This window comes from Hippopotamus amphibius, chromosome X (assembly GCF_030028045.1).
Source record: "Hippopotamus amphibius kiboko isolate mHipAmp2 chromosome X, mHipAmp2.hap2, whole genome shotgun sequence".
NCBI lineage: Eukaryota > Metazoa > Chordata > Mammalia > Artiodactyla > Hippopotamidae > Hippopotamus > Hippopotamus amphibius.
Genome location: NC_080203.1, coordinates 89242536 through 89258416, shown reverse-complemented (window position 1 = coordinate 89258416; position 15881 = coordinate 89242536). Strand labels below are relative to the sequence as shown.

General features: G+C 37.9%; 1 protein-coding gene across 6 annotated transcripts in view; it reads right to left on the bottom strand.

Moving 5' to 3' along the window:
- PFKFB1 (6-phosphofructo-2-kinase/fructose-2,6-biphosphatase 1) overlaps positions 1 to 15881 on the bottom strand; it is a 64040-nt gene that overhangs the window by 22461 nt on the left and 25698 nt on the right. For 3 of the 6 annotated variants that reach the window (XM_057717417.1, XM_057717416.1, XM_057717421.1), the window contains exons 2-3: positions 3710 to 3835; positions 292 to 385 (exon numbers count right to left, since the gene is read on the bottom strand). In XM_057717417.1, coding sequence (XP_057573400.1) covers positions 292 to 385; positions 3710 to 3835 — 220 coding nt within the window. Of the gene's footprint in view, positions 1 to 291; positions 448 to 3709; positions 3836 to 15881 lie in introns of all 6 variants that reach the window. The other 3 variants (XM_057717418.1, XM_057717420.1, XM_057717422.1) reach the window with 3 other exon arrangements.

Sequence of the window (15881 nt, the reverse complement as noted above, 5' to 3'; positions counted from 1 at the left end):
GAATCAATGGGACTGGAGTGGGCCAAGCTATTGAGACTCATTTTAAATGCTAGGCTAAGTTTCTATTTTGTCCTGTCAGAAGTAGGAAACTGTTCAAAGTTTTAAGCAGGGGATGGATATGACCAGAAATAGGCTTCGGTTAAGATAGTAGAAGAGCTATCCTAACCACACTTGAGGGTCTAGGTGGCTTCCTTGTTAACCCAGGTTGCTCTGCCATACTCTCCCATCATCTGAACAAAGACCTCCCTCAGCCAGGGGGCAGCACAGGTCTTTAAAATGTTAGGTACTTACTTCCTGATAAGTAGGGCCTCCATGTTGTCTGGGAGAAAGAATTCATAGTTCTTGTAGCTCACTGCCTCTCGTCGATACTGGCCTAAATTAAACACTGAAAGCAGGGAGCCCTGGTGAAGAGGTTGGGAAGATTCCAGTAGCAAAAAAATGTCCTTTCTGGGAGAGATCTCAGAGGTAAAAGAAGGTATAGGTTGTAGCTATATAATATGTTTACAAAGCTTCAAATTACAGCTGCCAGCTCATTTACTCCTCACAATAACCCTGAAAAGTAGGAATCACAAATCCCATTTATAAATGAGTAAATCAAAGTTCAGAAAGGAAGTAACTCTCATAGTTAATAAGTGGAGAGCTGGGGTTCAAGCCCAGGTCTGTTTGGTTCCAAAGATGATCTTTCCACTATTACATTTTATCATAAACTACAAAACTTTTAATGTCCTACTCCATTGGAAAGATAAAGAAACTGGGATTTATGGAGTAAAATTAATCATCAAGGCTCAAACATTGAGTCAGCTGGTAACATAACTAGACTGGGCCTCCTGAATCCTAATCCAATGTTATTACATTTTCTGTATCAGGACAGAGAATCTACATTTATTGCCCTCTTTAGGCCACACTTTCACAATTGTAACAGTGAGAAATCAGAGAGGAGGGAAGGAAAGGGGGAAAGGGGATAATAGGCAAAGAGATAATGTAATATTTCATTCATTTATCCAATAAATACTTTCCCAGGCCTACTTTGTGAATCAGGACATGAGTTCTGAGGTCTCAGAGATGAACCATATCTGCATGACGGGGCCCCAAGGAGCTCACAATCCAGGACATAGGACAGAGAGTAAACCAGTAAATGGAGAGCTCTCATCCAGTTTCTTTAGTGCTCTGACAGAGCCATGCAAAAGAGTAAGGAGGAAGGAAAGACTGACTAAACTTGGGGTGATCTGTGATAGTTTCTTGGAGAAAGCAGCATTTGTACCAGTCTTTATAGGAAGGCAGGCCTTTTATAGGCAGGCATGGGGTGTGAGAGAGGGAAACAAAGACATTCCAAGTAGAAGAACAGTTTGAGCAAAGGAACGGCATTGGCAGAAGGCAGTACATGGGTCATCCACTGTGACCGAGGTCTGTGAGGCTGGCAGGGGCCGATTGTGGAGGGCCTTGAATGATAGGCTAAGGAACCTGCATTTAAACCTGCAGGCCAAGGGAACCCTTGGTGGCTATAGATATGGTCAGCTTTGTGTTTGAAATATGACTCTGAGGGCCTCTGTGTGAGTGGAACAGATGGGAAGCAGGTGCATTGGAGCAGAAACCCATCTGCTACCGTCCCATGTGCCCCTACACTCAGCAGAGGCTCCTCAGAGCCTGCAGTCCTACAAGAACTATTCCTTCTCCCCTTCTCTTCTGCTAATGTCCTACTCCTCCCACAGGACCCACCCAGCTCAAATATACCCTATGTGGAAGCTTTCACTGCCTTCCAGTTGGTGATTTCCTCTGTGAGCCCCCTCAGCACCCCGCTCTGGCATTCTTCAGTGACATGTCATATTCTTATGCATCCCAGGCAGATGGGGAAATCTTCAAGGACAGGGTGTGAGTCTCATCCAGTTTTGCATCTCCAGTGCATCGTATGGGTTTTGGCACATGGAAAACCACTGGGAAACTCTTCATCAGTGAATTAAAGAGAAAGTACATGAAGGGAAAGAAGAAATGGGAGAAGGAGAGGAGAAGACTTGGAGAGAGGGAGGGAAGGGGCAGATAGATAGGGTGTTGGGATAGTCAAGAGAAATGAAAGGAAGAGCATGGAGGAGAGTACAGGGCCAATGTGGGTTCTTTCCTCTTTCCATCGGTAGCGCCAAGTATCAGACCTGGCACAGTGGAACCGGGCTTTGGAATCAACCAGATGTGGGCTCATATTCTGGTTCCATCACTTAATGACCATGTGCTTTTGGACAAGACACGTCACCTCTTGGGAATTAATTTCATCAACTGTGAAATGATGATAATACTAGTTCCCCCTACATGGGTGTCTTAGAACTTAAGAATAGATGTGAGTTCTTTGAGGGCAGGGATCCTATCTTGTCTTTGTGTGCCCAACATCCAACAAGGACCTTGGCACAACTGTGTGCTCAACAAATAATTAATGACTGAGTGAGTAAATGAATGCTGGAGAAGAACTGTTTTCCACACTGGGGAGCAGTGCTCCATTCCACAAGAGAGAGATGCTAAGCGCTTGTGTACCAGAGTACCAGTAAAGGAGGAACACAGTCCCAGTAAAAATTTTCAGCTAAGTTGATATACGTTAAAAGCATTAATGTACTCATCAGGGGATAAATAAAAATTTTTGGTAGACTTTCTTGCATTTACTGTTTTTGTTCTGAATTACATATGATGCGGGGCACCCTAACTTTTAGTGTTTAGAGCCTCTAAATGTCTTAATTTGGTCCTACTTGAGCAATAGAAACGAATGTGATCTAGTCCCCTACCCCAAAGCAGCTCCTGGGGAGAGAGACCCAGACACACAACATGCTACAACACTACAGTGTGTAATTAGTGTTGGCATAGAGGGGGCTGTAGGAAGCATTTGTGTGGGAGCCCAGGGAAGCACAGTCCTCCTAGGGGCAGCAGAGGGATCAAATAGGAATGGGGATACGGGGGGTGGGGGACAGAGAAATCAAATGGAGAATAGCAGAGAGTGATTGCTGAATAAGAGGTAGTAAGCAGAAAATGGATCACATGGGGGAGAAAGGAAAGCTGGAAGTAGGGAGTGAGGGAGGAGGCTGACTGGCAGGGAAGGAGACCCCTCTGGAGGCGGAAAGAGGCAGGATCACTTCTGACTGGGGAGGGGGAGCAGACAGGCTCAGACCTAAGGAGAGGCTTGGAAAGAGCGGATGCCTTTTGGACTCGAGAGGTGAGCCCTGCTTTACTGAAGACGTTGTGGGGGCTTCCAGGCTGGGGCTTTGACGTGCTTGACTCCACACACCCCTAAGGTTGAAAGAAAACCTTAAGGTTCTGCATAAACGGTAATGCTAATAAAAATAGCATTATTGGTGTGGTAGTAATAATAATGGTAATAAAAGTAGTACATTACTCATAGGATTGTTTTGAGTTCTTACAAAAATGGAGCTTTTTGAAAAAAAAATTTAATCTTACTGGTTTTCCTGAGCTTCTCACCTAGCATAGGATTGGGCACAGAGTATTACTTAAGAAATTGTAAAAATTTATGAGAGTAGTGGTGGTGGTGGTGGTGGTGGTAGTAGTAGCAGCAGCAGCAGCAGCAGCAGTAATAGTATTAGTAATAGCCTAATGCTGGTAATAATGGCTTGAGACATTCCTGTACTGGTGGTTTTGTACTTTTGAAGTCAGTTACCTTACTCTATTTTCCATCAGTGGCCTATAGAGGTCTGTAGAACAAAGGATTTCAGGGACATACCTTTAGTTGGTGTTCCTATCCAGTTCAGATATCGTGTGAGCTTCGTGGAGATGTAGGTCTTTCCGCGAGCTGGTAAACCCACCATTATCACCATTGTGGGGGAATTTGTAAACTGGGGTATGGATGCTGGAAGACAAACAGAGCCTCAAATCTTACCCCCAGGCTCACATGATATTCTGGTATCAGCTCAGAGATTTAGCATTAGAATGAGCATCTCTCCCACCATTATAACAAGGAAAAAAACCTGGAAAATTGCAAATTGTCTTCTCCTGAATTCATGAGCAAACTGAGATTGCAGTGCATAAAGCTACCCCCAAATCTGTAGACACAGGTATCTACAGGGAGCAACAGTGACCAGGTATTTGCTTATCTTTTACATATACTACTGAATAACATATAAACTCATAAGAAGATACAGCTAAAATGTATTAATGAATTGCTAAAAGTTGGTTGTGGGTTAGTGTGAGAATGTGAAACACCTGGGCGCTTCAGATATAGGTAGTTTTGAATCCTCTTGCAGATTTCCCCCCTAGGAATTCCAACAGCTGCTGTCAGGGAAGAATGAGAAGAATCCTGAGAAAGATATCCTATATTTCTGGTCTGGGGAGAGAAACAGAACAGGAGCCATTGCTGAAATTGTACCCAAACCATTCTGCCTTTATACCCTGCAGAACAAAGGCCTTAATCTTCACAGGGAAAGGCAATGAAACTGTAGTCTGACAGCACTAGTGGAAATTCACTGCAGCTGACCGAGAGGACTATCTAACACCACTAAAACCCTGCTGAGACCAATCTACTCTATCTCCCCTAGGGAAAACAAGCCTTAATCTGCAGAAGGAATTGAACTGAGGGCACTGGTGGAAACTCATCACAGGTGGAGAAGAAAAATGGAAAAAAATGTTCTAACCCAGGAGGGGTAGGAATATGTGGTAGGCCTACCATTATATTTAGAGGAGGGGCAGGAACATTTGGGAAGTCACATCTCCATGACTCAGGATAAGCCTGCCTAAGACTGAGGCTTAAGCAGAATAACATTGAATGTCCCTAGTCCCCTATTCCTGACTACCAGGCTAAAAGAAATCAAGTAAAATAATAGCGGATTTTATTTTTAAAGGGTGCAAGAGAGAAATTGTCTCCAGAGCGCTGCGCAAAGGGAAGAATCAAGGAAAGAAAAAACACAGTCTGAAGAGACAAAAAAACATCAGTTCCAGACTCAGTTATGACACATGCTGGAATTTCAGACAGGCAATTTAAAATAGCTATGATTAATACATTAAATACTTTATTGGAAAATTTAGACAACATGCAAGATCAGATAAGATATCAGCAGGGGATAAAAAGTATAAGAAAGAATCAAATGTATGGGAATGGGGAAGCTCCCCAAATTCCTACCTCCTCCTCCTGCAATGTCCCTTCAGTGACCTCTCTTGGTTAAGCTTACCATTGTGAGCTGAGGCAATTCATTGAGAATGGAAACAAATGACTTAACATGTTTTCACTTAACAGATTTCAAAAACAAGTATAGATAGAATACAATATTGCTGAGAATGTGGAGGAATGAGAACTTTCATAGGTAGCTGTTGGTAATGACTACAGTCTTTTTACAATTGAATTGGGTAGTAACTATTACAATGTCTGGAAGCAAACTCCTAATCAACCAGCATTTTTACATATAAGATTCTAACTTTAAAATATGCAGACTTGAAAGATGTGGATACAGTAAATCTTACTAAAGCCATGTCTGTAATGCTGCAAATCTGAAATTAACCTCAATGTTTATCCTTTGAGGAATTGTTTGTCTATGCTGAACAACGTGGTAACTATTTGTGACTAAAGTTATTAGCATTAAATGAAGTTTAATATCCAGTTCCTAGTCAAACTAGTCACATTTCAAATGCTCATTAGCCAATGTGACTAGTGGTCACTGTATTGGACAACACAGATATAAATAAAACACTACCAACATGATAGAAAATTATATTGGAAAGTTAGATAATAATTCAACCTTTAAAAGAATGACTTAAATCTCTATAGCTGACATAAAATGAAGTAGAGGAATTGTGTTCAAGTGAAAAAGGCAAATAACAGAACAATATGTATAGCATGATCCCATTTCTGTATAAAATAGATAATCTTTATACATATATTCACTGTACAGAAAAATCTGGAAGAATACCTAAAAAAATGGTAACTTCAGTCACTTCTGTAGAGAAAGAATGAGTAGGGGAAGACTTTTCTGATTTATATACTTTCTGTTTGAATATTTTAAAACTGCAACAATTAACTCAATATTGCTAAATCCAAATAAATATTTTTATTACTTATTTTAAAAAAGAAAGAATCAAATGTAAATACAAGAGAAAAAACACATTAACAGATCTGAAGAATATCTTCAGTGAATTTGACACATCTGAGGAATCAGTGAAATTGAAGATAGAGCAATAGAATTTACAAAAACTGAAATGCAGAGGGAAAAAAAGGGTAGAAAAAGAAAACAGAACATAACATCCAAGAACTTTGGGATACTATCAAGTTAGAATACCAGAAGGAGAAGGGAGACTATGGAAAAAAATATTTGAAGCATAATTGCTGACATTTTTCAAAATTAGTGATTGATATAAACCAAGTATCTTAGAGAACACAAAGCAGGGTAAATAAAATTTTTAAAAGAACCACACCACACCCAGACATAAATTCAAACTGCAGAAAATCAGGCAAAATAAAATCTTGAAGGCAGCCAGGAAAAATGGGTGGAGGGAACACCTTACCTACAGAGGAACAAGAAGAATTACACTAGACTTCTTATCAGAGTCATAGAAGCCAAAATATAGTGGAATGAAATTTTTAAAATACTGAAAGTAAAAACCCTGCCAATCCAATTGTAAATTCAGCAAAAATGCCCTTCAAAAGTAAGGGCAAAATAAAGACTTTTTTCAAACAAAAACAGGAAATTCATTACTAGCAGAGTTGTCTTATAATACATATTAAAGGACATTATTTAGGCAGAAGGGATATGATATAGGTCAGAAATTGGATCTACATAATTAAAGTAAGAGCATTGGAAAAGGAATAAGTGAAGGTAAAATATACTTTCTATTTTCCATATTCTTTTTTTTAGGTAAGAAGTGGGCTTATTGAGAGAGAAACACACTCCACAGACAGAGTGTGGGCCACCTCAGAAAGTGAGAAAGGTCTCCATTTTCTTAATTGTTCTAAAAAATAACTGACTGATGTGGAGAAAAGGGAACTCTCATGCACTGTTGGTGGGATTGTAAACTGGTGCAGCCACTATGAAAAGAGTGAGAGTTTCCTCAAAAACTTAAAACTAGAACTACCATATGATCCAGCAATTCTATTTCTTGGTATTTACCAGAAGAAAACAAAAAATGCTAATCACAAAAGATATATGTACCCCTCTATTCATTGCAGCATTATTTAAATAGCCAAGATATGGAAGCAATCTAAGTGTCCATCAATAGATGAATGGATAAAGAAGATGTGTTGTATATATATGTACACACAAACATACACACAAACACAAACAATGGAATATTACTCAGCCATAAAAAATTAAATCTTTCCATTTGTGACTGCATGGGTGGATCTACAGGGTATTATGTGAAGTGAAATAAGTCAGGCAGAGAAAGACAAATACCATATGATCTCACTTATATGTGAAATCTAAAAAATAAAACAAACAAGCAAAACAAAATAAGAACAGACCCATAGACACAGAGAACAAATGGATGGTTGCCAAAGGGGAGGTGAGGGGTGAATAGGTGAAGAGGATTAAGAGGTACAAACCTCTAGTTATGAAATAAATAAGCCACAGGGATGTAATATACAGCATAAGGAATATGGTCAATAATATTATAATAACTTTGTATGGGGACAGATGGTTACTAGACTTATCATGGTGATCATTGCATAATGTATGCAAATGTCAAGTCATTATGTAGTAAACCTAAAACTAACATAATATTGCATGTCAACTATATTTCCAATTAAAACAACAGGACTACTGTTGCAATAATAGTAACAATGTATTTGGTGTTCATAGCAAATGTAAAAATTAAATGATTCCAATAGCGACACAAGGATAAGGAGGAAGAAATTGGGAATATTTTGTTGTAAAGTACACGTGAAGCAATATAGTGTTATTTGAAGGTAAACCCAAATTATTTTAAACTGTACATTGTAAACCCTAGGGAGCCACTAAAAATTTTTTAAAAAGATGCATAAATGATAAGTAAATAATGGAGATAAAATAGGATCATAAAAATACTCAAATAAAATGAGAAAAGTCAAGGGAGAGAGAATAAACAAAGAACAAATGCAATGAATGGAAAAACAGAAAGATGGTAGATTTTAATCCAACTGTATTAATCATCACTTTGAATGTGATGATTTTCTAAACACACAAGTTAAAAGACAGAGATTTTCAAAGTAGATAAAAAGCAAGGCTCAGCTACAAGCTATCTACAAAACACATACAGGTGGGTTCAGTTCTGGGACCTTCTTTTATCTCTCACTAACTCAAATATAAAATCTTGATAGAACTCATGGACACCTATTTGAAAACTGAAAAGTAAATATAGGCAGATGGATTGGGGAAAAATCAGAGTTTGAAATACCACCTAAACAGTTATGAGTTCAACATTATTTTTTCCCTCTAGCATCTTAAGCCTGAGTTAGACATGATATGAAACCCAGAAGTGAGCATTGTTTAACAGACAGAATGCAATACAGGATAAGCCTTGATGTTCTGGCCTAAGGAGTGGAAAAGAGTACTCCTAAAGTTAGAGAGAATGTGAGAAATTCCTCAGGTTTTTATTTACTCTACTTCTGTTTTGGTCCCATAGTGGGTGTAGTGACAGCAAAGGTAGTCCAGAAGCAAGAGCAGTCCTTAAAGGGAACCTCCAGGAATGAGAAGTCTCAGGAATAAGGTCCTAATTCTAGGTGGAGCCATGGCATCAAGGGGACAAAACTAAGCCTCATACTAATTTTTCCTCTCTTTCCTCTTACAACTTGTTTCTGGAAGTGATACAACAAAGAAAGTGGGTGGTTTCTGAACAGAGGACAGAAAATGGGAGCCTCGGGAACTGGAAAGTACTGAAAAAATATGGAAGAGGGAATAGTTTAGAAACAAAATTGCAAGAAGTGGTTTTGAACCCCTGGGCTCACGTTTGATCTGTGAGTGCTTTGATGTGACCCTAATTAGCCTACCAAAGATTTGGAAAGTGAATCCACCCAAGTCCCACACTGACCACTAGGTGGTGCACATATGGTAGTGGTCTAAACAGTACTATGAAAGTTTTGAAAACTGAATTGATGTTGGAACCACAACACACAGAAGGGTAAAACAAAAATATCAACCTCCATAGGATAAAAGCAATACTCTTGGTCTCAAATGATATTTATTATGTCCACAATACCAGTTAAAATCATTCAACATACAAATAACTATAAAAAAAGACCATCAACAGACATGAATGATGAGATGACACAGATGATGGAATTGTCTAAAATTATCTATTATAAAAATTCTTGAATGAGAGAGCAGATCAAGATGGCAGAGTAGTAGAACATGAAGATCACTTCTTCCTTCAAATACATCAAAAATACATCTACATGTAGAATGGTTCTCACAGAATATCTACTGAATGCTGGCAGAAGACCTCAGGCTCCTTAAAGGGCAAGAAAATAGCCATGTAACTGAGTAGGACAAAAGAAAAAAGAAAAAAAAAGAAAGAGGGAAAAAAATTGGGACAGGACCTGTGCCCCTGGGAGGGAGCTGTGAAAGAGGAAAAGGGCCCACACCTTAGGAAGTCCCCTCACCAGCATGGAGATCAGCTGGGACAGAGGGGGAGCTTCAGAGCCTCAGAGGAGAGTGCAGCAACCAGTTTGCAGCAACCAGAACAGAGAAAAATCTGCACAGATGGTATTGGAGCTACCTTGTCACATTATCCCAGGGGGAAAAACATCAGAGGGAACACCGCCCAGTAGGAACCCAGAGAGGTATGAGCCAGGCAGAACTGGATGGTTCAACTACAGGGATTCATTGGCCTGCATTCACTAGTGCCTTCAACTACTCTCTAGAACTATTTCCATGATACCTTTCCTTTTCATGAAATGGATCAGAAAATGTATTCTGTGGAGAACCAAAAGAAGTAGTGAAGAGCAAGGGATGTCACTGAACCTTGTAATAACAACTCAGTGAACTACTGGTCTGTTCCTGTCCCTTCAGAAAGCTGTACCTTAGAATTGTGTGAAACCACCTATTCATACTTCAGGGTTCTTCCATAAAAGAAGATTGATTATGGGGGTTGGAGACAAGATGGTGGAGTAGAAGGACTTGAGTTCACCACCTCTCACAAAAACACCAAAATCACAACTAACTGTTGAGCGACCATTGACAAAAGAGACTGGAACCTACCAAAAAAGATATTCTGTCAGGTGGGTGACCCACAAACTGGAAAATAATTATATCACAGAGGTTCTCCCAGAGGAGTGAGAGTTCTGAGGCCCACATCAGGTTCACAAGTCAGGTTCAGGCATTGGGAGGAGGAGCCCCCAGAGCATTTGGCTGTGAAGCTCAGTGGGGCTTGATCACAAGAACTCCACAGGGCTGGTGGAAACAGAAACTACACTCTATAGGGATGCATACAAGGTCTCATGTCCCCAGGACCCAGGAGAAAAGCAGTGACTTCAGAGGGGAGCCTGGGTCAGACCTAGATGCTGGTCTTGGAAGGTCTTCTGGGAAATTGGGGGTGGCTGTGGCTCACTGTGGGGACAAGGACACTGGAGGCAGAGACTCTGGGGATTACTCACTGGTGTGAGCTCTCTTGGAGGCTGCCAATTTGGCAGTAAGACCTGGGAGGTCACAGGCCAAACAACCAACAGGGCAGGAACACAACCCCACACATCAGCAGACAGGCTCCCTAAAGTCTTCCTGAGCCCACAGCCACCTCTAAACACAACCATTGACACAGCCTTGCCCACCAGAACAACAAGATCCAGCTCCAACCACCAGTGGTCAGGCACCAGTCCCTCCCTCTAGGAAGCCAGTACAAGCCTTTAGACCAGTCTCACCCAACAGAAGGCAGAAACCAGAAGCAAAAGAAATGACGGCCGTGCAACCTGCAGAACAGTGACCACAAACACAGAAAGTTAGACAAAATGAGATAGCAGAGAAATATCTTCCAGATGAAGGAACAAGATAAAACCCCAGAAGAACAGCTAAGCGAAGTGGAGATAGGCAAAATACCCAAAGAAGAATTCAGAGAAATAATAGTAAAGATAATCCAAGATCTTGGAAAAAGAATGGAGGCACAGATTGAGATGGAGAAGAAATGTTTAACAGAGAGCTAGAAGATATAAAGAATTGAACAATACAATAACTAAAATAAAAAACACACTAGAAGCAATCAATAGCAGAATAAATGAGGCAGAAGAACAGATAAGTGAGCTGGAAGACAGAAGGGTAGAAATCACTGCTGTGCAACAGAATAAAGCAAAAAGAATGAAAAGAAATGAGGACAATCTCAGAGACCTCTGGGACAACATTCTCATTATAATAGTCCCAGAAGGAGAAGAGAGACAGAAAGGGCTTGGGAAAATATTGTAAGAGATAATAGCTGAACTTCCCTAACATGGGAAAGGAAACAGTCACCCAAATCCAGGAAGCACAGAGTACCATAGAGGATAAACTCAAGGAAGAATACACCAAGACACATATTAATCAAATTGACAAAAATTAAAGACAACGAGAAAATATTAAAAAGCAACAATGGGAAAGCAACAAATAATATACAGGGGAATCCCCATAAGGTTGTCAGGTGATTTTTCAGCAGAAACTCGCAGGGAGTGCCAGAAGGCAGTGGCATGATATATTGAAAGTGATGAAAGGGATAAAACTACAACCAACAAGCAAGGCCCTCATTCAGATTTGACAGGGAAATCAAAGGCTTTACAGACAAGCAAAAGCTAAGAGAATTCAACACCACCAAACCAGCTTTAAAACAAATGCTAAAGGAACTTCTCTAGGTAGAAAAGAAAAAGCCACAACTAGAAACAATAAAATTACAGATGGAAAAGCTCGATGGTAAAAGCAAACTTATAGTAAAGGTAGGAAATCATCTGCACACACATATGATATCAAAGCCAGCAATCATGAGAGGAGAAGAGTACAAATGCAGGAATTGGGAAAAACATTTGAAATTAAGAGACCAGCAACTTAAAAGAATCTTGTATATGGAGACTGCTATATCAAAACCTCATGATAATTACAAAACAAAAATCTACAATAGATATATACACAAAAAAGAAAAAGGAATCCAAACACAACACTAAAGATAGTCATCAAATCACAAGAGAAGAGAACAAAAGAACAAGGGAAGAAAAAAAAACATAAAAAAATCCAAAACAATTAACAAAATGGCAATAAGAACACTCATATTGATAATTACCTTGAATTTAAACAGATTAAATGCTCCAACCAAAAGACGTAGACTGCTGAATGAATACAAAAAAAAAAAAAAGAAAGAAAAAAAAAGAAAAAGAGACCCCTGTATATGCTGTCTACAAGAGGCCCACTTCAGATCTCAGGACACATATAGACTGAAAGTGAGGCAATGGAGAAAGATATTCCATGCAAATGGAAAGCAAAAGAAAGCTGGAGTAGCAATACTCATACCAGGCAAAATAAACTGTAAAATAAAGACTGTTGCAAGAGACAAAGAAGGACACTACAATGATCAAGGGATCAATCCAAGAAGATATAACGATTGTAAATATATATGTACCCAACATAGGAGTACCTCAATTTATAATGCAAATACTAACAGCCAATAAAGGAGAAATTGAAAGTTACACAATAATAGTGGAAGACTTTAACACCCCACTTTCATCAATGGACAGATCATCCAGATGGAAAATCAATAAGGAAACAGACGCCATAAATGACACATTAGACCAGATGGACTTAATTGATATTTATAGAGCATTCCATCCAAAAGCAGCAGAATACACGTTCTTTTCCAATGCACATGGACCATTCTCCAGTATTGATCACATGCTGGGCCACAAAGCAAACCTTGGTAAATTTAAGAAAATTGAGATCACATCAAGCAACTTTTCCAACTACAACTCTGTGAGATGAGAAATCAACTACAAGATAAAAACTGTAAAAAACACAAACACATGGAGGATAAACAATATGTTACTAAACAACCAATGGATCACTGAAGAATTGAAGAGGGAATCAATAAATATCTAGAGACAAATCAAAATGAAAACAAGATGATCCAAAATCTATGGGACACAGGAAAAGCAGTTCTAAGAAGGAAGTTTATAGCAATACAATCTTTCCTCAGGAAACATGAAAAATCTCAAATAAACAACCTAACTTTACACTTAAAGCAGCTAGATAAAGAAGAACAAAGATACCCATAGTCAGTAGAAGGAAAGAAATCATAAAGATCAGAGCAGAAATAAATGACTTAGAGATTAAAAAAAAGTAGAAAAGATCAATGAAACTAAAAGCTGGTTCTTTGAAAACATAAGCAAAATGATAAACCTTTAGCCAGACTCAAGAAAAAGAGAGTGCTCAAATCAATAAAATTAAAAATGAAAAAGGAGAAGTCACAACTAACACCACAGAAATACAAAGGATCATAAGAGACTACTACAAGAATTATATGCCAATAAAATGGACAACCTAGAAGAAATGGATAAATTCTTAGAAAGGTACAATCTCTCAGGACTGAACCAGGAAAAAATAGAAAATATGAACATACCAATCACAAGTACCGAAATTGAAACAGTGATTATAAAACTCCAAACAAACAAAAGTCCAGGACTAGATGGCTTCACAGGAGAATTCTATCACACATTTAGAGAAGAGTTAATATCTATATTTCTGAAACTATTCCAAAAAATGTCAGAGGAAGGAACACACCCAAACTCATTCTATGAGGCTACCATCACTCTGATAATAAAACTAGACAAAAATACCACAAAAAAGAAAATAATAGGCCAATTATCACTGATGAACATAGACACAAAAATTCTCAACAAAATACTAGCAAACCAAATCCAACAATACATTAAAAGGATCATACACCATGATCAAAAATCAATAAGTGCGATACACAACATCAGCAAATTGAAGAATAAAAATCATATGATCATATCAATAGATGCATAAAAAGCTTTTGACAAAATTTAACATTGATTCATGATAAAAATTCTTCAGAAAGTGGGCATAGAGGAAACCTACCTCAACATAGTAAAGGCTATATATGACAAACTCAGCTAACCTCATACTCAATGGTGAAAAGCTGAAAACATTTCCTCTAAGATCAGGAACAAGAGAAGGATGTCCACTGTCACCACTTTTATTCAACATAGTTTTGGAAGTCCTAGCCATGGCAGTCAGAGAAGAAAAAGAAATAAAAGAAAGCCAAATTGGAAAAGAAGTAAAACTGTAACTGTTTGCAAATGACATGATACTATACATAGGAAACCCTAAAGATGCTACCCCAAAACTACTAGAGCTCATTAATGAATTAGGTAAAGTTGCAGGATACAAAATAAATATACAGAAATTTGTTGCATTTCTGTACACTAACAGCAAAAAATCAGAAAGAGATATCAAGGAAACAATCTCATTTACTATTGCATCAAAAAGAATAAAATACCTAGGAATAAACCTACTTAAGAAGGCAAAAGACCTATACTCTGAAAATATGGGCAGTAAAAGGAACTAGATTGACTAAAATAATTGCAAGATAAGAACAATTTTGGAGGAAATTTCCTACTTGATTTTAAGACTTACTATAAAGCTATAGTACTCAAGACAGTGTAGTATGGGCAAAGGATAGACATATAGATCAATAGAATGGAATAGAGAGCCCTTAAATAGATCCACTCAAATACATTTAAGTGATTTTTGCCATGCAGAAGCTTTTTAGTTTGATGTAGTCCCACTTGTCTATTTTTGCTTTTGTTGCTAGTACTTTTTGTGTCATATCCAAGAAATCACTGCCGAGAGTAATGTCATGAAGCTTTTTCCTTACGTTTTCTTCTGAGTTGTACAGTTTCAGGTCTTATATTTAAATACTTAATCAATTTTGACTTGATTTTTATGTATATTGTAAGATAAGGGCCCAATTTCATTCTTTTGCACATGGATATCCAGTTTTCCCACTACCATTTGTTTAAGAGACTATCCTTAAAATCAGCATTGTCAAGAAATTATCTGCATTCCCATGTTCATTGAAGCATTATTCACAATAGCCAAGATATAGAAACAACCTATATATCCATCAACTGATGAATGCATTAAGAAAATATGGTATATACATATAATTGAATATTATTCATCCTTAAAAAATAAGGAAATCCTGTCATATGTGACAACATGGATGAACCTGGAGTACATTATGCTAAGTGAAATAAGCCAGTTCCAGAAGTACAAATACTTCATGCTTACACTTACATGAGGTATCTAAAATACTCAAATGTGTAGAAGCAGAGGGTAGAATGGTTGTTGCCAGGAAATGAGGAGTTGCTGTTCAACGACATAGAGGTTGAGTTATACAAGATGAATAATTTCCAGAGATCTACTGTAATTGTGCCTATAATTAATAATACTTTATTATGCACTTAAAGCATTGTTAAGAGGATAGATCTCATGTTAAGTGTTTCTGCCACAATATAAAAAAGCAACTACCAATTGTCTAATTTTGGTATAATATCAAAGAAAAATACAATTATGTAAAAATAAAGACTATTAGCATATTGCTGTTTTCCCAAGTTACTGTATAGGAGGACAAATTTTCTTCATGTATTTCAACCAAGATAACACATTGCAACAGATTGAATGCAGAAGATATGAGAATACATCTATGTTCTATTAAGCCAGACATAAAAGAGATTTGCAAGTACATAAAAGAATTTTATTTACCATTTTTGGGGAAAATAAAGTTATTTTTATAAAAAAAATATGCCATTTATGTTAACATGTAATAGGTTTATTATTTTCATGTTTAAGTGGGTTAATAAATGCATATTTTAAAGAAAAAAGAATATACAATGAAATCATTAATTTTAAAAAAGCAAGAGTGGCTATTAATATCCAGTTAATTAGACTTTGGTGCACAGAAAATTA